The sequence below is a fragment of the Sebastes umbrosus genome, chromosome 2, assembly GCF_015220745.1.
Source record: "Sebastes umbrosus isolate fSebUmb1 chromosome 2, fSebUmb1.pri, whole genome shotgun sequence".
NCBI classification, from domain to species: domain Eukaryota; kingdom Metazoa; phylum Chordata; class Actinopteri; order Perciformes; family Sebastidae; genus Sebastes; species Sebastes umbrosus.
Window position 1 is genome coordinate 39,217,688 of NC_051270.1, and position 26,157 is coordinate 39,243,844.

A 26,157-nucleotide genomic window follows, 5' to 3' on the forward strand; every position below is an offset into this window, starting at 1 on the left:
AGCGGCTATTGACATGCTGCTGCAGGCGTTATATGACCCCGGCATGGTGAACAAAAACACTGGTCGAATGCCTGTCTCGACATTGTTCACTTGTACACATGTTGCGTTTAATACATCTTGACTGATTCTATTTAGTTCAGTAATGCTGTGTTCACACCACGAGCGACACAGCAGCAGGCTACAAGTCATTTTCAATGGAGGCCGGCGACATGAAGCTACAAAAGGACGCCCCGACACTTGTCGCTGTGTGATGCGCTACAAATCAAAGTTGGGATGGTCTCAAGCTTTTTCAGCGCTCCAATGACGCGGTCAACCAATCATATGTTTTTGTTTCTCCTTGTTCCGTTCCATCTAAAACAAGACTCGGTCAAAAGCATTCATCATATAAATGCTGTGTAACAATATACTAATACTTTGCGAAGGTTCATGTCATCACTGATATTGTTGCTGCTGTATTTATTCCTAGATGGAGTGTTAATGGAGCAGCTACAATGTTAGCATAGCCTGGCACTGATCGATCCAAACTCCATTCAGAATACAAGCATTTAAAAAGTTGTTTGCTTGTCGTCTTGCGGACAGACCTGACAAAGCATGTATTCAGACTTTTTACTAATCAGCATCATTGTGTAGTTATTTCGGCACACTTTTGTTGCTCGTAGTGTGAACATAGCATTACAAATCAAAGTTGAGCTGGCCTCAACTTTTTTCAGCGTTCCAATGATACGGTAAAACGTCCCCCGATGGAATCATATTGTTTTTGTTTCACCATTTCTCGTCCCCTTCTCTCTCCCCACAATTCCTGTTCTGTTCCGTCTAAAGAATGGAAGAAAAACTCATTCTTGCCGTTAGCCAGTTCCCAGTGCTATTAAACGGCATAAGTCTATCAACGAGCGCTTGAGCAACATTTCAATGGCGACTCAGCGACAGTGTAACTGAACTGTTTTAGAAACTCGTTTGTGCCCACCGCGATCAACATTTTAAATAATGTTTCCTGAGGCTGTATGGTTGTGCGATAGTGTCATGTATTCTTATCTTTATCTCTTATTTGGGCTGTTTTTATGCAGATCTTGTGCAATATGGGTAATGTGCAATATATGTTGTTTGTGGTTTACATTGTATGTATTTCTCTGTGTACATGTGAATTGTTGTTTGTTTCAATGTTTTGATTTATTGATGCTAATTTGGAGGCAGCTGATGGTGTGCAGCACTTGAGTCCAAGACAAATTTACCAAAGAGGGACAATAAAGTGTATTGTATCGTATCGTATCGTATCATATCGTATCGTATTGTATCGTCGTATTGTATTGTATCGTATCGTCGTATTGTATCGTATCATATCGTATCGTATCGTATCGTATCATATCGTATCGTATCGTATCGTATCATATCGTATCGTATCGTCGTATTGTAGCTGTCACGCTTGGCCGTTCAGTTGCTTTTGCCGCTCGTAGTGTGAACATAACATTAGTTACCTGAGCTGCCTGTTTTCCAACTTATTGTAACGCACGATTTTTAACAAACCCAATTATCGTTTCTCAAATATTGTCTTTAGTTCATATTTATTTACATTGTAAAATCATAAATTTATAAAATGATCAGAGCAAAGCCTTCTAAGCTCTGTGGGCTTGAGCAAGTTTAACAAAAATGATGGTCCTTTCTTAGGAATAATGTTACCTTATCTGCACCACTATGGTCCTTTCGATTGCTGATATCAATATACTGTGTGTGTGTGTGTGTGTGTGTGTGTGTGTGAGAGTTAATCAATCTGGTCATTGTGCTTTCAGTAATAATGGTAGAATAAAAAAAAAAAAATGAAACAAATCCTTTATAAATGCTTGGGGTTGTATTTGTGTCTTTACTACTCTGTCCTGTCTTTGACAGATGTTCAATTCTAACATCCTTTTAGGAGAATGTTAAAATATGAATGAAATGTTTTCTTTTTAAAATCAGACTTTTTTATCAACTCCCTTTTCTCCTCCCACCCACCACCCTCCTCTTTAGGTTGATATGAAATGGTGTGTGTGTGTGTGGGTGGGGGGGGTATGAGGAACCTACTTGACGTTGGTGTTGGTGCAGATGATGTACTCTATCTCATCAGAGTATGGGTTCTGGAAAGTGAAGCTGCTGGTTCGGATCAGCATCCACTCCCTGTTCTTCATTCGGAAGCGATACATCACAGACAGAACCTGGCCCTTCAACTTCACCACCTGCAGAGGGAGGAAAACAAACCAGCCATCAACATTACTGTTTTGAATACATCTTAATCATCCATCTGGGCGTGGAGGTGAAAAGAGTAGCAGTGAAACTACTGTGACGACAGCTTTATGTATCTTACATACCAGTACAATGTTCTTCAGATTTGTAGTTGACTATTTCCAATCTTATCACCTGAGAGGGAAGCATGATGGGATCAAGTCTGCATTAAACCATTCTTCCCTGAGCCAAGAACAGAGGGGGAACCCATTTTATTCCATTTTACTTTTACACTTGTCTACAAAAGCCACTTTCATCTGGGTGGAGAGAGGATCTTATAAAGTGTAATAACTCTGGTTTAGAAGTTTGGAGTTGAGCTGTCATATAGCAGCGGATTCTGCTGTGGCTGAACTTCACATCCTCTGAGCCAATCACTCTGCTGACTGTCACTCTGAGTAATGAAAGCGCTGAACTTCTACCAATGTGACGTGATCTAAAATGACTGACATAAACTGCTCAGCAGCTGATCACAGATATGGAGAAATTTTCAATCGCCGCAGAGGGAAGAGATCACAGAACAGACGGGGGGGGGGGGTTCCTCTGGTTAAGTTCAGCTATGAACAATACAGTTAGAAAGATGCTGTTTTGCTGATAAATAGGGGAGATACTGGGGTCTCTATGGCTACAAAAAGGCCAGCCCACACTAAAAGATTTTCAAATCTTCACAGATAATGAAAATGTGAGAGTCCACACATAACGACATGTTCTGTTCAATTTAACAGTGTTGTTCCTATACTGTGTGGAGAGCAACAATTTGGCCAAACAGCACACCACACCCAACTCAAAAAAAAACAAAAAACGGAAATCTCACAAAATCTCTCGTGATCAAACGTGACTTTAGTGTAAACAAACATGGCGGATGACGTGCAGGAAGAATTAGTGATGTCAGTTTTTGCACAACTTTATACTTAAAGGGACTGTTTGTAACTTCTTACACGTATAAATCATTGCTGGTCGGTGTCCAATGCGCGCTCCCGTGTGTCTACGCTGTTCAGACAAGACTCCAACACAAACTACACCGAAGCACCAAAACCACAAAGTTCTATCTAGTGAAGCCTGTCTGTTAAACAGTGTTAACTCTTCCTGCTCCGGCCCCCCGGCCGTGGCCAGAAGACATGGGACACTTTGGTCTCCAGGACCGGAGTCTCTGCTGTATTCTGCTGCTCTGCCTGCCTTCACTCACACATCGCGCTCGTTCTCGCGCTTTCGCTCCACTCTCACGTGCATGTGCGCACACTCCACACTGCAGAAGAGTTAGTTTAGCTCTGAGAATATCTAGTGAATGTACAGTGGAAGTTTGTGCAGAAATAACTGCTGCAGCTCCTCCAGACCAACAGAGGTTTCCCGTGTCTTGTGAAGTGACGGGGCTCCGCAGAGAGAAACGTTATCGTCTCCGACCAAAACTCCGGTGTCTCCCCTGTTCCCTCCAGCCGCGGTCGGGAGGCTGAAGCAGGAAAAGCCAACACTAGGATCAGCATTGATTCATGGAGAGACCTTCGTCTGTTCAGCTAACATTGCTGCCAAGCAGCTGAAATATAGAGTGATATTGTGCTTTTAGCTGACGTGTGTGGCTTCACTGTTTTGAGCGATGCTCGTTCATGTCTATGTAGAGCGGGCACAAGCGCGAGCAACAGGACGCTGACTTTCGTTGACTTAACGGCCACAGGTGTCGCTGTTAACAAGACATTTCTGATTCTTACATAGAGACCCTTTAAAATTCACAAAGAAAAAAGAAAGATGGACGGATGAAGTCATGGAGACACGTTAAATAAACACTTGTGTTGTTGCCACAAATCAACAAGTTGGTCCTTCATTTCTGAGCTCCATCTTACTGCTACTTTAGGCTACGCTTGTTGAATCAGCTCATGCATTAGCTGCAGCCGCCATGACGGCGGTGGTTGTTCTTCCTCCTTCTGTCAGCTTGGTTCTCAATTGGCTGTCGTTCTTTCCCACGTGACTGCGTCATCGGCTGTCCTCTGGGTTCCCCACACACACACAAAAGGATTCTCCTGTATTGTGTACCCGGCTTACCAGATAACCAGATCAAATGAACCAGATAAATCGAATGAACTATATACTTTATCATTGAATCACCTAATAAACATATTGTTGTACATATTACACAATGTTATGGGACATGTAAGATAATTGCAGTTGACCCACTTATGGTCAAAATCAACTCTATCTGTGATTGAGAAGACTGAATACTTGCTGACATAAGCAAATAGTGAACCCAATCATTCAGCCTGCCAGCTCTCCTGTCAGTCAAACCAAACTGCATAATGCTAGCGTGTCTGCTCAGAGACAAGCCTCTTGTGGAATATGCTTGAATAACAAAAGTGTGTAGATTGTGTGTGTGTGTACGTTCACTTGAGCAGGGAAAGAAAACATTCCTGATGTTGGTGAAATGTACCATCAAGCTGCTGAGATAGACAAGGAGTTTAAGTCCCGACTCCTCTTTTCAAGGATGGCTCCATTTCTACGCCTCCACTCTCACATCATAACATACAGTGAGAAGGAAAATTTGAAGTGAGAGATTTTACTGAAGCGTTATCCGAAGCTTCTCAGCAAGAGTTTCATGCACTGTTTTGTGACTCCCAGTTACTAAAAAGAGAGTTCTTGGCAATGTTTCTGTTAATATGGATATCCAAGAGCCACTCTTATCCCCTTTGGTTCTATTGTCCAGTTCTGTGTGTTCTGACTGCTGCAGGGATGACGTATTTTTGTAGTCCAACTTCCTGATGAGGAAGTTAGCATCGCCCTGGTTCCCTCGACAAAAAGCCAACTGGATTGTTCCTTTGAGGTTTGGATTATTGGATAAAATCAGCTCTGTGGCAAACACACGTTTATGATACTAACATGTTTGGTTCCGTAAGATAATCTTCACAAATGGAACACCACTTTTATGATTTTTGAAGTGCCAATGCAATCACAACAAGTAAAAAGCACCGCGGTCTACACAATGGGGCTGTAAAGGAGGACGAGTCGGCATGATGACGTCTTGTAGTCTCATTAAGTGCCACTTGTTAGTAACTGCCTTTTTTAAAACACGTACCATAACAAAACGTTAATATCTCTTCAGCTTGTGTTAACCACAGACCTTATTTCAGACATCTAACTAAAAACCCCATTAAAAAAACAAACATTGACTTCCAGACGAGAGAACAGGAAGTGCTAAAATGCTAACTCATTTCCGGGTTTTAGGACCCATTCCTGTATATTTTGGATCCAGTTCCAAGTTGATAAAAATACCCAGATTCCCAAAATGAAGCTTGCTTGTTGTCCGGTTAATGTGCTCTCTATGAACCATTGTTTGTGCCAAAGATCATTTGAGAATTTCAAGAAGCACCACTCTGTAACACTATGATCACAGGTGGCCTGTGTTTTTATAGTTCAACAGGAACCAACAGTGTGCTGAGTCTTCTCAATTTCAGGAGTTATTCAATAATTTGTGCTCATCAACCTAAGAGTTCTGACATCCAGTATGTGCATTAAAGGGACTGTTTGTAAGAATCAGAAATTGCTTGTAACAGCGACAACTGAACGAGCATCGCTCAAAACAGTGAGGCGACACACGTCAGCTAAAACCACAATATCACTCTATATTTCAGCTGCTTGGCAGTAATGTTAGCTGACCAGACGAAGGTCTCTCCATGAATCAATGCTGATCCTAGTGTTGGCTTTTCCTACCTCGTAGTCGGAGACGATAATGTTTCTCTCTGCGGAGCCCCGTCACTTCACAAGACACGGGAAACCTCTGTTGGTCTGGAGGAGCTGCAGCAGTTATTTCTGCACAAACGTCCACTGTACATTCACTAGATATTCTCAGAGCTAAACTAACTCTTCTGCAGTGTGAAGTGAGCGCACATGCACGTGAGAGTGAAGCGAAAGAGCGAGAACGAACGTGCTGTGTGAGTGAAGGCAGACAGAGGAGCAGAGTACAGCAGAGACTCCGGCCCTGGAGACCAAAGCTACGGTCTCCCCCGCGTCCTCCGACCGCGGCCAACACTGTTTAACAGACGGGCTTCACTAGATACAACCAAGAGGTTTTGGTGTTTCTGTGTAGTTTGTGTTGGAGTCTGAGTCTGAACAGCGTTCAGTTCGTTGTTAAAAGCTTTACCCAATTAGATTCAATAAGGGATTTGATACTGGATCCAGATTTGATTGAACTAGAGTGGGGCCAATTTGGAACGGGCCGATTGCTTGATTATTCTCTTAAACTAGGGGAGTCCAAAGTGTGGCCAGACACTTTAATCTATGTGGCCCATTAGTTAAATTTAGCCTGCTGACAATATTAAAGGGTAACTTCGGTACAGTATTTTTCAACCTGGACCCCATTTTCCCATGTTTTTGTGTCTAGGTGACTAATGGGGACAACACTTTTTGAAACTGGTCCAGTATTGAGGGAGAACGCTGTAACCGACAACCGCTAAACAAGCTGTAATGTAATCACTTGGGGCAACCTGGCACCGTCAGTTTACGTCCACTAAAAGTGCATGTTTTAGCCACTGACAGGCTCAGATTGTTATTCTAAGTGTCCGACAACATTATGGAAAGGACCCCACTGAGAAATAAAACCTTTTTATTCAAATGTGTCTTTTTGTGAAGCACCTTTTCACCCTGGTTTTTCAAAAGTGCTATAAAAATTAAGTTTTGCTGAATTGAACAGATATTGTAGATCATTTGTGTAGTAAATAAATGACTTTGACTTTGTCAATTTTTCTCTTCTTCCCATTTCTCAACTTGAAACCCCATAATCTCTCTGCTGTCAAAAAAGAAACCTTTAGGTCCCGTCCTACCTGTTGGAAACTTTCTCTCAGGTGACTCTGGTCCTCAGGATGGCAGAACTCCAGGATATCTTTCCCCAGCAGGTCCTACAGGACAGGATAACAGTCAGTTAATGGGAATTTATCCTCATTAAATAAACCGCATTGCATTGTATAGTAGGAATGCAATGTCCAACCCATTTGTTTTCTTCAATTAAATAAACTGGAATTCGACAACAGTTCTTCATTCTGAAAGTACAATGTTAGTAGAGCAAAGGCTAGTACATTTAGAGTACAGGCTAAATAACTTCTAAACCAGGGGTACAACTAGCAGGTGATGCTGCATTAGATCTCATTTTGTGGTACATTAACTGACATGATTCCAACTCAGCATTTCTATATTTTCCTCTTATTCTGAAACTAAATGAATCATTCATCAAGATATGAAATGGAAGTTAGTTGAGGTGAGAAAGTGGTAGTTATTTCATTTGAAAAGGAAGATAAATGTGTTGCAGTAAAAGACAAAGAAGGGTCTGTTGGAATACAAGTACATTTGAAGTATCTCCTCCAAACAGCATGGATTTGTTCTGAATGATAATGTAACTCTTTGACTCAGTGATGTTCTCAAAGTGGTTTCTTGTTGAGTAAAGGGAGAAGCAGTCAACAACAGCCCGGGCTGACTGGCCACAGGAATGTGTTTCACATACCAGTGCAGGCAACAATTGTTTCTCATCCTGGTCTGCTTATCTCCACTGTCAAACACAGTAACAGAACTGATCAGGCAAAGTACTGCTGAGTAATGGAATGTTCTTGATGCAGAACATGAGGAGCTCACGTGAGAAGGTATCGTGACTCGGGTATTGCAACAGAGCCTGAGTGAATTATTTTAAGGTCAGAGGTCAAAGTGTTTGTAATTCATGTATGAAACTTTTGAAACCTGGCAGGTGGTCACGTTGGAGAACCAGCCACTCTTATATATATATGTGTATATATATATATATATATATGTTCACCCGTCCGGGAGCGTTAACTTAGCGTAGTGTCACGGACATGCAGCCACTTTCCCAGTAAAAGTCTCCACCGCACATTTAGTTTAGTTTAGCAGGTTGTCAGCTGTGTTTCTGCCCGGCATAACTTTAGCGAGTGTCCAACAAACAGTGTGTGTATTTGTGCTACGTTAGCAGCTCTAGCATTGCCGGAGGCTTCGTGCTCGCCACCGCACACGTAGTCTGCGTAACTTTAGTGAGTTTCCAACAGAGCGTGTGTGTGTGTTGGTGGTGAGTGTGAGGTTGTTGGTGGCGTTCTAGCTGTGAACGTAGGTGTAGCAGTGTGTATACAGTTTATTTGTCGGTGAATAAATGCTACGAAACTACAACTCCTCCACTCCACTCAAGCGAGCCAGAGACCGGAGTGGACTTCCTGTATCCTGCAACTCCGGCTCGGCCAGCTTTTCTCCTTAAAGTGACGAGCCGCTCCTCACATCCCTAATATATTGATATATATATATATTTTTATTTATTAGGGCTGTCAAAGTTAATGCGATAATAATGCATTAACACCAGTAACTTCTTTAACGCATTAGTGCAACTTGCGAATTTTTAGGTTGTAGCAGGTTTTAAAGCTAGAGTGAAGATACTGGCATCATTTGAAACTAAAAAAACTAAAGAATCCATTGGAAGGAGGTTAAATAATGCTCCAAACTTGCGCTAAATTTTGACGAGGAAAAACTGGCATGGCCATTTTCAAAGGGGTCCCTTGACCTCTGACCTCCAGATATGTGAATGTAAATGGGTTCTCTGGGTACCCACGAGTCTCCCCTTTACAGACATGCCCACTTTATGATAATCACATGCAGTTTGGGGCAAGTCATAGTCAAGTCAGCACACTGACACACTGACAGCTGTTGTTGTCTGCTGGGCTGCAGTTTGCCATGTTATGATATCAGCATGTGTTTTATGCTAAATGTAATACCTTTCTGGGCAATATTTCTCATTGTTTTGTGTTGTTAATTGATTTCCAATAATAAATATATACATAAAGTACATTTGCATAAAGCAGCATATTTGCCCACTCCTACATTGACAAGAGTATTAAATACTTAACAAATCTCCTTTGAAGGTACATTTTGAACAAATAAAAAATGTGTGATTCATTTGTGATTAATCATGGACTATCATGTGATTAACCGCGATTAAATATTTTTGTCTAAGCAACAATATATTTTGAAACTAGTCTGAATTACAAACTGTAAATACTAAAATAAAATCCTGTATGGAAATAATGGCAGACAATAATGGTTGGCTGCTAATAAAAGGCCGGGTAAGAGCTATTCTGAAGGAGTGGGATTACCCGAACCCCGATAGCTCACGAGGTAAATTCAACAATATGCATATTTGTACAGCAGTAATTCCATCAATACAACACAGTCATGTCATGTCTTAGCACTCTGCTGCTCTCAGCTTGTTAAGATTTTCAATCAAAATTCAGTCCAATTGATTCTACTTTGTCAGTCTTTCAATCACTGCCAATGAAACGCTACTCATCCATACTAATGTGAGACATTAAAAGCCTACCAGAAAGGGAAATGAATAACTTCTTAGTCTTTCTTTAATGTGGAATAATTGTGGAGGAGGTGTTGAGTATCACTAGTCATAGCAGCAATCCAAAGTTGAAATGTCAAAAGTCCAGTACATTTAAGATATAGAACTTTCATAAGGAAAAACTAATTAAAAGCACATGAAAGGTCAATGTAACTAAACTTACAGTGGATATGACTACGTTGCTCAATTCTCCTTGAAGCAAGTAAACAGATAACACTCCTGTCTCCATTATGAATTTTCATGACATCATCAGTACAAAATCCCGTTAATCATCTTAGCCAACCTGAGGCTGATATCCGATGACGTTGATGCAGCGCGGGTCGACGAAAGTGATGACACCATCCGAGTTGTGACGCGACAGGAACTCTGTGGGCACAGACAGGCCGTTCATATCCATAGAGACCGGAGAGCTGGTCACCTGGGGGACGACATAGACACAGTTAAGATTCATCAATTAGACATAGGGACGGGAAATACAACTACACCAGTGTTTTACACAATAAGTTACTGTTGACCACTGATGTATCACAAGGAGCCACGCTCAATCCAAGACTGTAACTATGGAGTCATACCAGTCTCAATATTCACGAATGCACACAGAAGGATTCACATGTATTTTGTGATTTATATATAGATGACTCTCTCCACAAAAAATACTTTTCAACGCACACAAAAACAGTTATCGTTGTATAGAAATGTAAAAAGAAATTCCACATATAAAAAAATAAGGTTCACAAATATATTTCTGATGCACACACAAACATTTCTTTTTTTAAATACATGTAATAAAAATCCATGAATATGTGTATTTAAAAGTATTTGCAAGTTTCATCAAAAACATATTTAGATGTTGTTACATTTCTATACAATATGTTGAACCTGCATTTACAAAACTTTTTTATTCAACAGGGATTCATCTGTAGACAATCAGATGTCTCCCTTCTTTTCAGCCGATCACATGAGCGTGTCCCCACGAGAGTATGGTTTACGTCATGCACAGGGTGAACGCCAACAGGGGAAGTAGTCAGATAGCTACATGGATGTATAGAGAGGACAGCTAGCTTTGTCAAGGTGGTTCAAACATTTGACTTGTGCACCCCAGCTAAGTGTTGAGACGATCAAACGTGGGCAGATAAGTCTACAAAGATCCCCAAAAGAATCCAAAAGGATACAGCGACTGGATTCATGGTTTCATCCACGATGTTTAAGTAAAGACCAACCAGGCAACTGGTGTTTTTCTATTTGACATTAGCTAAGTTGGTAAGTAGCTAACTTGCTAGCTAAAGCTGTCATGAGGAATCAATGCCTTGACTTTCAGTGTTGATGTTACAATTAATGATTTTGTCAGAGGAGACTTGACCAACATGTATTAGTTTGACATATTAGTGATGTGACAGCTGGCTAACGCTAGCTAACGTTAGCTATGTGTTTGTTTGCCAGATGATATTGTGACTTTGCCCTGACATCAGCCAGCTAGCGTTACCCAACATTAGCTAGCGTTACCCAACATTATCTAGTGTTACCCAACATTAGCTAGCGTTACCCAACATTAGCTAGCGTTACCCAACATTAGCTTGCGTTACACAACATTAGCTAGCGTTACCCAACATTAGCTAGCGTTACACAACATTAGCTAGCGTTACCCAACATTAGCTAGCGTTACCCAACATTAGCTAGTGTTACCCAACATTAGCTAGCCTTAGCCAACATTAGCTAGCGTTACCAAGCATTAGCTAGCGTTAGCCAACATTAGCCAACTTGACGCAAAAACGTGATGCGAAAACGTGACGTGAAAACGTGACGCGACAACGTGACGCGCGACAAAGTGACACGACAACGTGATGCAACAACGTGTTGGTTATGATTGATTCCGTGTACATGAACGTTCCATAAGTGTATTCATTTCTCCTTCATTGTAGTTGTTCAGCACTTGTAAGATGGCTAGTAGGATGTGACGGTTGGTCGTTGTGTTATTTGTTTGTTTGTTGATATTTTGTGACTGGAGCTGTACACAAGTTGAAGCAGGCTCAGGTCAGTGTTTGACCAATCTGAGAGTACTATCCCTCCAGCATGGACATTTTTTGGCACCAGGAACTATTGTAAAGGAACTACATTTGATTTGATTTTCCGTTAGTATTTTTGATAAATGTATGCCTTTATTATATAGCTGACATGACAGGGAATGAGGAGAGGGAGAGAAACTGGGAATGACATACTGTAAGTCCCCATCTGGACTCAAACTGGGGGTGTTGCGGTTCTCTGCTGGTGCCTTATAACTAGGGATGTACCGATACCGGTATCGGGTCCGATACTGTGCTCATGTACTCGTACTCGCAAAACGGCTCCGATACAACGGCACCGATACCACTTTACAGTGGTGCGCCCGACCCCGCTGGGCCGGGATCCCACCTCAGCCGGCGCGCACCGGCCCTCACTTTCATTGCGCCACGGGGTTTTGCTTGCACCCTCTGACTCGCGCGTGCGTTAGGTCCGTGCTTCAAGACGGGTCGGGTGGGTTGCCGACATCGCCACAGACCCCTGGCTCCATTTACGTGGGCCGAGCTCCGATTTGGCGGCAAGACGCACCGGTAGCAGGGGGCCGTCCCTCTCCGGCGGGGAGAGAGGGCGCAGCCAGCCCTTTGTCCACGGTGCGACGAGGTCCGGGCGGGGAGCGCTGTAAAGCTGCGGCCGCGAGCCACCTTCGCGCCGAGCCTTTCCAAGCCGACCTAGAGCCGGTAGCGGCGCACCGCCTCGTATGCGGGACTCCCCAGCATGCCGTGCGTCGCTCACACCCTCCAGCTGGCTGTTAACGAGGGTCTTCTGGCACAGAGAAGTACTCGTATCGGTACTCGGTATTGGCGAGTACCCAAATGTAAGTACTTGTACTTGGTCTGAAAAAAAGTGGTATCGGTGCATCCCTACATATAACCCTAGGCCACCAGGGTGCCCCCCTCAAAAGACTTGCCTTTTTCTCAAATGAAGTCAGGTGAGACACGGTTGTGATGTACAAAGCAAGAGGGATGACAAAGAGATATGGGGAAGAAATTAAAAAATACAACTAATTAGCTCTACCTGCTTCTCTGAACTGATCCACTAAACCTCCCTTAGTCGTTCAGGTAAAGCACACATACACACACTCAGATATGATAGTTTCCACACTCCTTCAGTCAGTTGACTGTGCCACCACACACACACCTGCAGTCTTCCGATGGCCACTAAGCAGTATTTTCCGGTCTGACCTGCCTCCGTGTCTTCTTCTGGTATAGTCATACCTGAAGAGGAAACAGAAAGAGAGAGGAAGGTGTAAAACAAAGAGGCGCACAGAACATTTATCATAAAGTCTAACCACTTCATTTTCTATTTGCTACTTGAACTTTGCAGCAGCGAGAGGTAATCTCCAGGCTGACACAGCCACTGCTCCTCTGCAATGATTTATAAGTCATGTTTTCTCCATTACGCCTCCAAACTGAAAGATAGATTCCAGCCACAACACCAGACTCTGCTGACATATTTCATTAAAACAACTATTGAAAGTTGCTCCTCTCTGTCTTCAAATGACTCAGTAAAAAGAGAAGGGCGAAGCAGACAAAGACACAAACAGACATATCAATTCCATTTTGATGGCTCTTCTCCCATAATAACTTCTCCGCTGTTTGTTTTGTGCTCAATCAAATCAAGTCATATAAAATCAGTCACAGCAACGGTGGCATCGCTCACTGCCAGCTATCCTGTCACCGACTGAGACAGCTTATCCAAAATCATGATCGTACTGCATTTTCATCTACTGAGGTTGTGTTCGTGCAGCTGCTGGCCTAGCCTTAGGTTCACATTAAATCACATAATCATATTGGAATATGATTGCTTTTATTAAGTTAAAAAAATGGCAATGTAAATAGTTTTTTTGAAAATCGTGGCTGGAAATGGTCCTTTACATAATTTGCAATCTGACACATGTTGATGTGATATAATGCAGCTAGCTGGCCACAACTGCTCACAGCACATACAGACGTAGGCAAAATTGTTGGTACTCTTCCGTTAAAGAAAGAAAAACCCACAAAGGTCACTGAAATAACTTGAAACTGAGAAAAGTAATAATAAATAAAAATGTATTGAAGATTAACTAATGAAAATGAGACATTGCTTTTGAATTTTGGTTCAACAGAATCATTTTAAAAAACAAACTAATGAAACTGGCCTGGACAAAAATGATGGTACTCTTAACTTAATATTTAGTTGCACAACCTTTTGAGGCAATCACTGCAAACAAGTGATTTCTGTAACTCACAATGAGACTTCTGCACCTGTCGACAGGTATTTTGGCCCACTCCTCGTGAGCAAACTGCTCCAGCTGTCTCAGGTTTGAAGGGTGCCTTCTCCAGACAGCATGTTTCAGCTCCTTCCACAGATGTTCAATAGGATTTAGATCAGGGCTCATAGAAGGCCACTTCAGAATAGTCCAATGTTTTGTTCTTAGCCATTCTTGGGTGTTTTTAGCTGTGTTTTGGGTCATTATCCTGTTTGAGGACCCATGACCTGCAACTGAGACCAAACTTTCTGACACTGGGCAGCACATTTCACTCCAGAATGCCTTGATAGTCTTCAGATTTCATTGTACCCTGCACAGATTCAAGACACCCTGTGCCAGATGCAGCAAAGCAGCCCCATAACATAACCGAGCCTCCTCCATGTTTCACATTAGGTACAGTGTTCTTTTCTTTGGATGCTTCATCTCTTCGTCTGTGAACATAGAGCTGATGTGACTTGCCAAAAAGCTCCAGTTTTGTCTCATCTGTCCAAAGGACATTCTCCCAGAAGCTTTGTGGCTTGTCAATATGCATTTTGGCAAATTCCAGTCTCGCATTTTTATGATTTGGTGTCCTCCTGGTCGTCTTCCATTAAGTCCACTTTGGCTCAAACAGTGACGGATGGTGCGATCGGACACTGATGTACCTTGACCTTGGAGTTCACCTCTAATCTCTTTGGAAGTTGTTCTGGGCTCTTTGGTTACCATTCGTATTATCCGTCTCTTCAATACGTCATCAATTTTCCTCTTGCGGCCACGTCCAGGGAGGTTGGCTACAGTCCCATGGACCTTAAACTTCTGAATAATATGTGCAGCTGTAGTCACAGGAACATCAGGCTGCTTGGAGATGGTCTTATAGCCTTTACCTTTAACATGAAGGTCTATAATGTTCTTTCTGATCTCCTGAGACAACTCTCTCCTTAGCTTTCTGTGGTCCATGTTCAGTGTGGTACACACCATGATACCAAACAGCACAGTGACTACTTTTCACCCTTTAAATAGGCAGACTGACTGATTACAAGTTTGAAGATACCTGTGATGCTATTTACAGGACACACCTTAGTTTAATATGTCCCTATGGTCACATTATTTTCAATCTTTTCTAGGGCTACCATCATTTTTGTCTAGGCCAGTTACATCAGTTTGTTTTTTAAAATGATTCTGTTGAACCACAATTCAAAACAATATCTGATTTTCATTAGTTAATTTCAGTAAATTTTTATTTATTATTACTTTTGTCAGTTTCAAGTTATTTCAGTGACCATTGTGGGGTTTTCTTTCTTTAACGGAAGAGTACCAACAATTTTGCCTACGTCTGTAGCTGCATGTCTCAGTCTATCAATCCGTTGCTATTGTCCAATGCGACACATCTGTTCAGCAGAATACTTCTTCAGGCAAATCTATCAAACCCTGTTAGGAGTTGAGACTGGGTTGATATATAAGGTCAATATTGGCCTTTTATGGAAAACTGGATATCAACCACACAGTGCTGTTACATGCAAGATGTAAATATTATTGCTAGAGGCAGTATTAGTGGTTAAAGGTCTCCTGTGGAGTTTTTATTAACCTCTAATAGCGCAACTGAGCAATGCTTTTATGAGTGGATCCCTATTTTTGTTGTTGTCATGGACACACACAAGCACGCACACACACAAGCACACATGCATGCGGGTAACGCAATACACATTTCGGCCACCAGTTTCATGCCAGCAAAAGGCAGTGAAGAAGAAGATCTTTGATTAATCCTTAATTGGTGGTTTTGGTCTTGGTCGACTAGGACTTCTTTGGTCGACTACTTCTTCTCTTTGTGTTTTTCTTCGTGCTGGATGACCTGTCTCCAGGAGATTTGTGAGCTCAACTATTGTAAACACAAGAATTGGAGTGGTGATTTTGTGTGATTCTTTGGTGAAGAACTCAGTTTTACAGACGTATCGAACTAACTGATCAATTGAGCGACAGGATGAAGTATATGTTGGTCGACTCGACTGAGAGTTTCTTTGATCGGGGACAGCCCTGGTATGTATGTACAGTAGGTGTTTATACTGTATGTATGTGCATATATGTATGTACTGTATGTATGTGCATGTATGTATGTATATATGTGTTTATGTTTGCATGTGTGTATGCATGTACATACAGTATGTATGTATGTAATCGGACTCACTTTCACTGTATAAACCCCATAAAAATCAGAACAAAAAAAAAAAGATCGTTAGCAAGTTAAATGCAAAGGTCCGACAAATCCTGAATTTGTAGCTGAATTTGTGTTCATTCTATCTGTTGTCTTAGATATGTACCCAACTGCTCTAAATTGTATTATTTTTTATATTTATCTTGTTGTCTTTATCTTGTTGTTTTATCTGGTTACTCTTTGTGACAGAGGAAAAGGATTTTTGGGTGCAGCGCAAATATCAATCAGAGCTGGCCACAAACTGAAACACTGTCGACTGTTTAGTCCCTCTAACCAACTCACAAACGTCGCTGGCGCCAGGTCATATCAGCTGTTGCTGATCAACATGAATTCTGTTGGTAACTTGTAGACAGGCCAAAGTTAAACAACTAGCCAGCGAGCCAAAAACTGTTTGTGGGGGAAGAAGCCGTACAATTAGAGTGGGCTGAGTATTTCTGTAGTTCCAACATCTCCAACAGAGTGACACATCTTCTCTCTAGTGGATTACAACATCAAATTAAACTTTCATTCAAATCATATTGATAATTTAAGCTTATCAATTAAACAGATTTGAATCAGAACATTCACTTCAGTATTTGGATCAAGTAGCTTGTGAGAAATAAGCTATGTTAGATGTAGTATGCTACAGCTGTTATTCCAATGTGTCAGATACATATTTAATCAACAGTTGGGTAAATCTAAGTATAGAGAGCTCCAGGGATGTTTTTGTAGGCCAACCAGGAAGTTAACATCGCCCTGGATCCCTCGACAAAAAGCCAACAGGATTGTTCCATTGGGTTTTGGATTATTGCAGAAAATCAGCTCCGTGGCAAACACACGTTTATGATACTTGCACGTTTTGTTCAGCAAGATAATCTCCACAAATGAACACCACTTTCTGATTTTTGAAGCGTGAATGCAATCGCCAGAAGTAAAGCTACCTTGAAGTAGTAAATAAAAAGAATTAACCCGTTTCGTTCATTTTGGTGTATCAGCGGCATGTTATCAATCGATAGTCAGACGACGGACGGCACATACTGACCGTGAACGCATCTGGTCCGTCAGCCCAGAGTAGCAGGTGTCAGATTTCACACACGGGACGAGAGAGTTGACAGACCGAGAAATGGCAGAGGATTTGTTGTCGAAGTGAAAAGCTAACGCACCTATTTGGCAATATTTCCCGTTTAATCTCAATGCTATAGGGGAACCATAACGTTAATGAGGTAATCGCCGCGAGGCGGATGGAGCTGTCACAGCCAGTGTGCACGGAGCAGCGGTGCCAGGTAGACCCCCACAGCGGAGCGCCGCAGCAAAATCACTACCGTAGAGGCCAGACACACCGCTACCTAACAGTAATTGTCCGGTGTAATCGGTAACACCGGTGTTGTCACAAGTTTATTAACCCTACCCTTTTCACACCCCTACTAATGACCATTACAGGCATCGTATGGTACCTTCGGTACCGTCACCTTTTTAGAATTTGGCATCGACTTGGTACCGAATTATCGATTCTCGTGACATCCCTAGTCTGGATAATCCCACATATACCAAGAACTATCCACAGCCCATCTAAAGGCCACAGGGAAGAGTCTATAAAACATATCAAAGGTCTGTAATCACATCCACATTGACCTGGGTGCTGTTTAATATGCAATAATCACAGGACAGACTGAACTTCCTTCCAGTTAACAATAGCACTTCACCATAACGTTTAAAGAGTGGAGCCTCCGTCAGTTCCTCTCACATAAAAACAGAACCACGACTCCGTCTCTGTTCCTCTGCTCCAACAGTTCAGCCAGCAGCATCTGTACGCTGCTCAATAGGAAACATGTCTGTGTCTGCAGCGCGTGTCTCTCTCTGTTGTCCATCTGCCATTTATGAGTGCGTGTCTCGCCTGACGACTGTTTGCCAGCAGTATTGTGCCCGGAACATTCCGAGGAGTATTTTTAGTGCGAGGAAGTAAACCATGTGTCAATGATTCATAGCACATATGGCGTGTGCGTGTTTGTGTTTGTGTTATACCTGACAAATATTCTAGCGTCACGTCACAGTTCCGAGAGATCATTTAGTCGTGCTTTACTTGATGTTGTTCAGTTTCATCACCCCAGGGGGGGTGCATTCCAGTCTCTGTCTCTGCAAACACTGCACAGTGGGTGTGTGTGTGTTGAAGTCATAGAGTGCATCCGAGGCCTCGTGTGTTCTAACTGGTGTGCCTCAGATCCACTGGATACTACAGTTAGACCGATAAAAGGTATGAGGCTAAGATTGCCATATATTAGCATACAGTGTACAGCAGCGGTTCTCAAACCTTTTACACCACGTACCACCTCAGAAAATATTTGACTCTCCAAGTACCACCATTATGACCAGGGGTGGGACATTCTTTTTCCTGGGGGGGCCACATGAGAAACCCAGATTGTTGCCGGTTGCTAAACAAATTCTGTCAGACGTAACCTCTATTTTATCCCTACATTAACTTATAGAAAACATACTGAAGACTTATTTTTCAGCATTTATTATACTGAAAATCACTCCAAACAGAACATTATTAAGAAAATGACATTATATGCAGGAGTTTTTGAACCGTACAGGACTGACTTTTTTGGGTAGTAATGTTTCCATTAACAAAACTTAACAAAACAGAGAATCCCCCAGCATGCCAAAATATAAAACATGCACTGCAGGTCCAAAAAGACCTATTTTTGGGGGCAGGGAGGGTAGCCTGCTGTACACAGTACTGTACTGGACTTTGTTATTGTCATTTATAGTGATGCTAATTTATTATTTATTTATTTATTAACCGTTATCCGACAAGATTTGTGCCTCGCATGCAGCGGTGTACCAGCTGCAGTGTACGGTCACAACAGACAACTGAGTCCCCAGTTCATCTGTACGGGAGCGTATGCTGCGTTCACTGTCTCCAGTTCACCGTCTGGGGGCATACATTTAGCAGGCAGCCACTTTCCCAGTAAAAGTCTCCACCGTACATTTATTTTAGTTTAGCAGGTTGTCCGCTGTGTGTCTGCCCGGATTAACGACACTCTGTCTGTCCGGATTAACGATAGCGATTGACCTACAAACAGTGTGTTTGTTTGTGCTACGTTAGCAGCTGCTAGCGTTGCTGGTGGCTCCGTGCCCGCTGTAACCACACACAATTCAAATGATTAGGATTATTTAAATATTTGCTTTGATTAAGTTAAACAGGTCATAATCCCCTCTCTGTCTATTTTATATTGATGTGAAAACATCGCCGAACAACTGGATTTATTCAAGTTTCTCACCAAAAACGATATTTTACCAGATTACATTTAAACATATCATGATAACGTTGTAATTTACCTTCGCCCAATAGTCATTTTTCCTGAGCCGACTTTGAACGCCTCATAATTATAACTCAAGGAACCTCCGTTAACGTTCGTATCTCCGGTATTTAGCCGAGCAGGACTGCGCTGCCCACCGGCTGCTAACAGCTAACGTTACTAACTCTCCTCCTGCTGATTTAAACACGGGTTTGTTGTTAAAAAAAAAAAAAAAAAAAAAGGGGGGTGCGTCCCCTCAGGTTTAGTAATGCCACGCTGTTGAGCGCTTTTTTTTCTCTTCACCGTGTCTCCGGTCCAAATCAAACTGAAACATGATACAGCGTGCGTACGCGTCAGTCTGCATGCGTAACTGTGGGAAAGCATCAATAAGAGGAATCGATAGTCAGAGAATCCTCCGCGTACTACTAGAGAGAGCACGCGTACCACCAATGGTACGTGAACCATAGTTTGAGAACCGCTGGTGTACAGTATAACAGGTCAAATATAGATGTGAAAGTTAAATCTAACACTTCTGATCAATAGATTATTCTGTTCTGGTATCCTAAGTCTGGTATTCTAAACATTACAGGAATACTTTACCCCCAAAATGACCATTTGTATATCAATATCTCACCCCCGTGTTACCTTGAATTCTTGAAGAAAACTTTTGTTTTTCTCGCATGCCTCCACAGTGAACGGAGAATCAAAAAAACGGAAAACATCTTGATGAATTCAAGTAACAGCAAAACTATATCAAAGCATCAGTTTACTTCCACATAAGCAGTCTCACGTTTGCAAAGGCGTGCTACTCGTCCGTGTGAGTCGTGAGCGTACGACTGTATAAATGAGTCTTAGATTATACTGCACGGGTTGTGTGAGAGTTTGTAAATGGATGTTTGATATAGTTTTGCTGTTGGGTATGACCTTACCCCCATTTACTTCAATTCATCAAGACTTTTCTCTGTTTTTTGATTCTCCGTTCACTGTGGAGGCTTGCAAGAGAAACAGAGTTCTCTTCAAGAACTCAAGTTAACGGGATGAGATATTGATATACAAATGGTCATTTTGGGGGTGAAGTATTCCTGTAAGGACAGATTATGCACAAATCCTGCAGGATGGTTTCAGTTGACATTTGGGACAAACATAGTAGATGATTCTACCTTTTTTCTGTTATTCCAGTTTATCATATTGTCAAATAAATGCTTTGTGACTTCCCTGTACCTTGACTGGGACTCTCAGCCCCAAAGCCCACTGTTTCCTACTGAAGATGTGAATGTTTAAAAGTGTCTCACTCACAGATACTGTATATAGTTTCAATTTTTAAAAAAAGCCTCAGTAATTTCCTAAAATATCTGGTCACTGTGATTTTTAGCAAACGTTACTCAAACAGAAGGAAATAGTGCTTTGGTTCGGGACTATTTTCAGCAAAGGATTAATCCACATTTGGTTGGAGTTATTTCCGCTACCAGGATGCGTGATCCCAATCAATGTGGGACTGAGTCAGAATAAACTAGTGTGTGTGTGTGTGTGTGTGTGTGTGTGTGTGTGTGTGTGTGTGTGTGTGTTCATGGTAATGAAGGAACATCAGTGTTTAGCCCTGGGATTTTTTTCCCAGCAGCAGTGCTGAAGTGCGTGAGTTTTATTTAGCACCGCCGGAAGATATTAGCGTGTTCGTTGACACGAGACGGGCTCCAGACGCATATTTGTACAGTTTTAGATGTCGACACACAAAACAGCAAAGGAAGTAAATAAGTAGTGAAGAGGTAAAGAAAATAAACATAGAGAGAGTTTTTAGGTTTGGATTTCTGTCGGCAGGTCAGACAGGTCGGTAGAATGGTTGGACAGGAGAGCTTTGAGAAATATCTGACCACAGTGAAACAGTGTCAGTGTTGGACTGTAGTGTAACACACGTGTTTCCTGGCTGACCACAGCTGCTGTACACACCTTATACAGCCACGTTTCAAAACTACAGGGGCTGAGTGTTTCATACTCCGGAGATAGACCTCATTTCAGGGTTTGGATAGGATCACAATATGAGAGTCGAGAAGAGCAGCACTTTACGCCAAATCCACTCCTGCTTGGCTCCATAACAAATGTGAGGAATGCTGCTCTGAGGTGATATTTAGAGGCAGTGCGAGTGCAAAAAAGCCCAAGCTGAAAATGGGTTCAGAGGAAACTTGAAGATATGCTGAGTTGTATGACTCCATTTCCTGAGTGTACAGAGAGGAGAAAGGAGAGTAGGACGAGAGGAACACCAGGAAGTCCCTGGTAGGGGGGGACACACTCCACATACCGGCTTGTTGTTACAGCAAACATCTGTACTGTCAGTTGGGAAATCCATCAGCCACAAGACAGACTGCAAAAACACTCCAGCAGTCAGACAAAGACAAATGTTTGCTTTGCGCCGTGTGTGAGCGCGGGCTCGTGGGATGGAGTGGAGTCTCACGTCAAAAGAGAACACAGATTTTCAAAGAAGCTGCTCTGAATCCTTGCCGCTCCACTCACACACCCTGGATGGGACACAGGAACCGCACACACACACACACAGGCTGTTGTGGCTCTGCGGTTGAATCCAGGTTCCTGATCCAGAGCCCCACAGCTGCTTTAGGTTGCACCAGGATACACGTTACTCTGGGCAGGGACTCACGCGGCGAGGTGAAGTTCGGGTTAAGCAGGGATAGAGATGAGAGCATCCAGTTCAGGATGTGTGTGAGTGTGTGTGTGTGTGTGTGTGTGTGTGTTTGTTTACCTGCAGGGGGCCACGCTTTGATGTAGCCAGTGCAATGCACCACCGAGTACTGAGCCTCTCCTTCTTTTGAGGGTCCGAGGCCATTCCTGTCCATCACACACACACAAACAGACACAGACACAGACATAGCAGCATGTTAGGTACTCAGACAGCTGTGGAAGGACTCGACAACAATACAGGCTCTCTCTCTTTTTATACTTCAGGCTTCATCTCTCTGTTCAAGTACTGGCTTTTAGAATACAAGCACCTTTACATACTGTATATTAGGGACTGTTTGTAAGAATCATAAATGTCTTGTTAACAGCGACACCTGTGGCCGTTAAGTCAACGAAAGTCAGCGTCCTGTTGCTCGCGCTTGTGCTCGCTCTACATAGACATGAACGAGCATCACTCAAAACAGTGAGGCGACACACGTCAGCTAAAAGCACAATATCACTCTATATTTCAGCTGCTTGGCAGTAATGTTAGCTGACCAGACGAAGGTCTCTCCATGAATCAATGCTGATCCTAGAGTTGGCTTTTCCTGCCTCAGCCTCCCGACCGCGGCCGGAGGGAACAGGGGAGACACCGGAGTTTTGGTCGGAGACGATAACGTTTCTCTCTGCGGAGCCCCGTCACTTCACAAGACACGGGAAACCTCTGTTGGTCTGGAGGAGCTGCAGCAGTTATTTCTGCACGAACGTCCACTGTACATTCACTAGATATTCTCAGAGCTACTAACTATTCTGCAGTGTGGAGTGTGCACACATGCACGTGAGAGTGGAGCGAAAGAGTGAGAACGAGCGCGGTGTGTGAGTGAAGGCAGGCAGAGGAGCAGAGTACAGCAGAGACTCCGGTCCTGGAGACCAAAGCTACGGTCTCCTCCGCATCCTCCGACCGCGGCCAACACTGTTTAACAGACGGGCTTCACTAGATACAACCAAGAGGTTTTGGTGCTTCCGTGTAGTTTGTGTTGGAGTCTGAGTCTGAACAGCGTAGCAACACGCGAACGCGCATGGGACACCGACCTGCAATGATTTATACGTGTAAGAAGTTACTAACAATCCCTTTAAGGGTTATTTCTCTTCTTTATGTTCTTTATAGACTGACCTGACATGAGATGAAACCACTTTACAAAGTGTTATGTGCGTTATTGAATTGGTTTTATTGTCTTTTTAATGTTGTGCTGCTGCAGCCTGACATTAACGTAATGCCATTCAATGCTTGATTTGAGCCCTGGTGGACATGTAAGAGAAGTGTTACGTCGACAAAAAAGTAAAAGTACAACAAGTGAATGCAATGAGCTGCATGTCTGGGGCTTATTCCAGTAGACTGAAGCCAAGGGGCTATTATTACTGGGATTTAGGGGGCTGTCCCCATTACCATTTTTTGGGCTTCAAAGCTTCAGTGAGAAATATTCTAAGGTATCCAAAGCTTCACGGCGCGGCGCAGCAGGCTGACATGTTCTCCTGTCTGTTTGCCTGTCTCCCCCGTTTCAGAGCCCGTGACAGTGCCGCTCCCACACTACTGCACACACTGGGATTATTCCTTATTTCATGGGCTATACGGGAATTTAATAATTAATTTTATAATTTAAAATTACATATTTATATACATATACAGTATATATTTAGGTCAGCCCTACTATGATTCAAAACTCTTTGTATACTATTTATTCACATAAATAATGCTGCATTTATACACATTATATCAGTCTAGCAAATAACACAATATGATATTATGCAGAATTGATTATCATGCTTATTGCCTTACATGAAATGGTAGAGTCACAGAGTCTACATTATCAGTAGGGATGCACTGATCCAACTTTTTCAGTCCAGATACCGATACCCGGGCTTTGGGTATCAGCTGATACCGAGTACTGATCCGATACCAGTGTATAATTAATCAGCTGTACTGTATGCCTCACTGAGGAAGTGACTGGATCATTCTTTTATGTTTGAGGCAACATCAGGCCTGACTTAAACATTGCTTTCCTAACTCTATTATACATTTAGTGAATTGTTAATTATTATTAAAATAATAAATCATACACCAGCAATTTGGCAAAAGAATCTTTGAAATTAGAAGATTTATTTACCTAAAAAGACATACATGTATAAAGTGAATATATAAAGAGTATAGTCATTTTTAAGCCTTAAACATTTGTAGCAAATCTTCCTGTCACACGTCCCTTAAAATCTGCACCAATCAAACAATTATGGCAGCCTGAGAGACAAAACCCTGGGCATGAAAGACCCTACAGCTCTTCCTGCTGATTGTCGTTGCTGGGAACGTAATAACTATAGATAGATAATAGGTAATAACTGAAGGAGACCCAGATGAGCATATCAATATTTTAATCCTCTCCTCTCACCTCTCATCTGGATCTGAGCAGCTGGACAGTTAAGCTTGGGACAAACCTGAAGAGCAGCTGGATCTTTCCATATCACACACACACTATATGATTGTATCTGATGACTGTCAACACCCAGTCCCACACGGGAACTGGATTATGAAATGAGAGGGTGACAGTGGATTAGAGAAGAAGTCCCTGTACCTGTATCTCTTCCTCATGTTAGACAGACGGTTTAGGGAGATGTGATCCAGAGGAGCACTACCGCACCTGCACACAAATACAGAGAAAGAAAAAAGCATACATTACATTCCTGTGGTACATGATGATACCAGCACAGTGGACTCTAATTACAATAGGAGGCAGCACACATACACAATATATCCACTATGTACTGACACAGCTCACATGAGCCCTGGAATCTCTTAACATTCTGTAACTTGACCACAGTTCTCACAGACCATGATGCACTGCTCTATGAAGTCACTTCTTCAAAGACTTCATCATATAAGTGGTGTGTAACAATATATACATACCTACTACTAGTAAGTATGTATACTAGTTTACATCATTTACTAGTTTATCAGCGTTGAGATTCTCCCGCTGTCATCACTGACGTTGTTGCTGCCGTATTTATTCCTAGATGGAGTGTTAATGGAGCAGCTACAATGTTAGCATAGCCTGGCACTGATCGATCCAAACTCCATTCAGAATACAAGCATTTTAAAAGTTGTTTGCTTGTTGTGTTGCGGACAGACCCGACAAAGCATAAATACGGTCTTTTTTTACAAATCAACATCGTTATGTGGTTATTTCGGCACACTTTGATCCGTTTATTGATATTAAATCACAGCACAGTCTGTTTATTTTGGGTTCATACCGCAGTAGCGACGTGTGGCTGATAGATAGTCAGTTCAATGGCGCTGTATGTGAATACAGCTCGTCGCCAGGTGACGTTACAAACCCAGACACGACAGTGTTTGGTTTTCATGATATGATTTGTACAAATGTACAAAGTAACAACAGTGGTTATTTCTTCCATGGCTGATGGAGGAAATGGAGGAAAGAAAGGCGAAAATTTGCATAGCGCTTGGTGTGCATGCAGGTAACACAATATGAAGCACAACATAATGTAACTTAAACGAACATTGACAACAGCACATGCACAACAACAGCTCTATGTAATGATTCATTGAACCGCTGACACGCTCCCCAGAAAACATAAACACATAACTGTTCTCCGCCTTTTTCATTTTGAAAGAGCAACGGCCAATGAGGAAGCTCCAACAGTCGGCCGACCAATCCAACTTCATCACTCAGTCACTCACTCAGTGACAGACTTTTGCGTTTGTAGGGCTGGCCCTCTGAGGTCCAGCCAAAAAAAACAATGGTTCTTTACTTGATAGTCTAATTTTATAGTTGTGGGGAATCCAAATGACACATCATACATTGAAATTAGGGCTGTCAAAGTTAACGCTATAATAACGCGTTAACGCAAATTAGTTTTAATGTCACTAATTTCTTTAATGCATTAACACAATTTTTTATTTTTTTAGGTTGTAACGGGCTCAGTTTTAAAGCTCGAGTGAAGATACTGGTATCATATGAAGCTAGACCATACCAACCATTTCATACTAACCTGTTGCAAAGGAGGCTAAATAACGCTCCAGACTGACATGTCA

The 26,157-nt window shown here is 42.3% G+C and overlaps 1 protein-coding gene across 4 annotated transcripts in view; it reads right to left on the reverse strand.

Moving 5' to 3' along the window:
* arnt2 (aryl-hydrocarbon receptor nuclear translocator 2) overlaps positions 1–26,157 on the reverse strand; it is a 105,082-nt gene that overhangs the window by 24,519 nt on the left and 54,406 nt on the right. For all 4 annotated transcript variants that reach the window (XM_037796653.1, XM_037796671.1, XM_037796644.1 and 1 more), the window contains 6 exons: positions 24,680–24,745; positions 22,141–22,226; positions 12,815–12,891; positions 9,903–10,037; positions 7,053–7,127; positions 2,056–2,207 (listed from right to left, as the gene is read on the reverse strand). In XM_037796653.1, the coding sequence (XP_037652581.1) occupies positions 2,056–2,207; positions 7,053–7,127; positions 9,903–10,037; positions 12,815–12,891; positions 22,141–22,226; positions 24,680–24,745 (591 nt within the window). The remainder of the gene's footprint in view (positions 1–2,055; positions 2,208–7,052; positions 7,128–9,902; positions 10,038–12,814; positions 12,892–22,140; positions 22,227–24,679; positions 24,746–26,157) is intronic.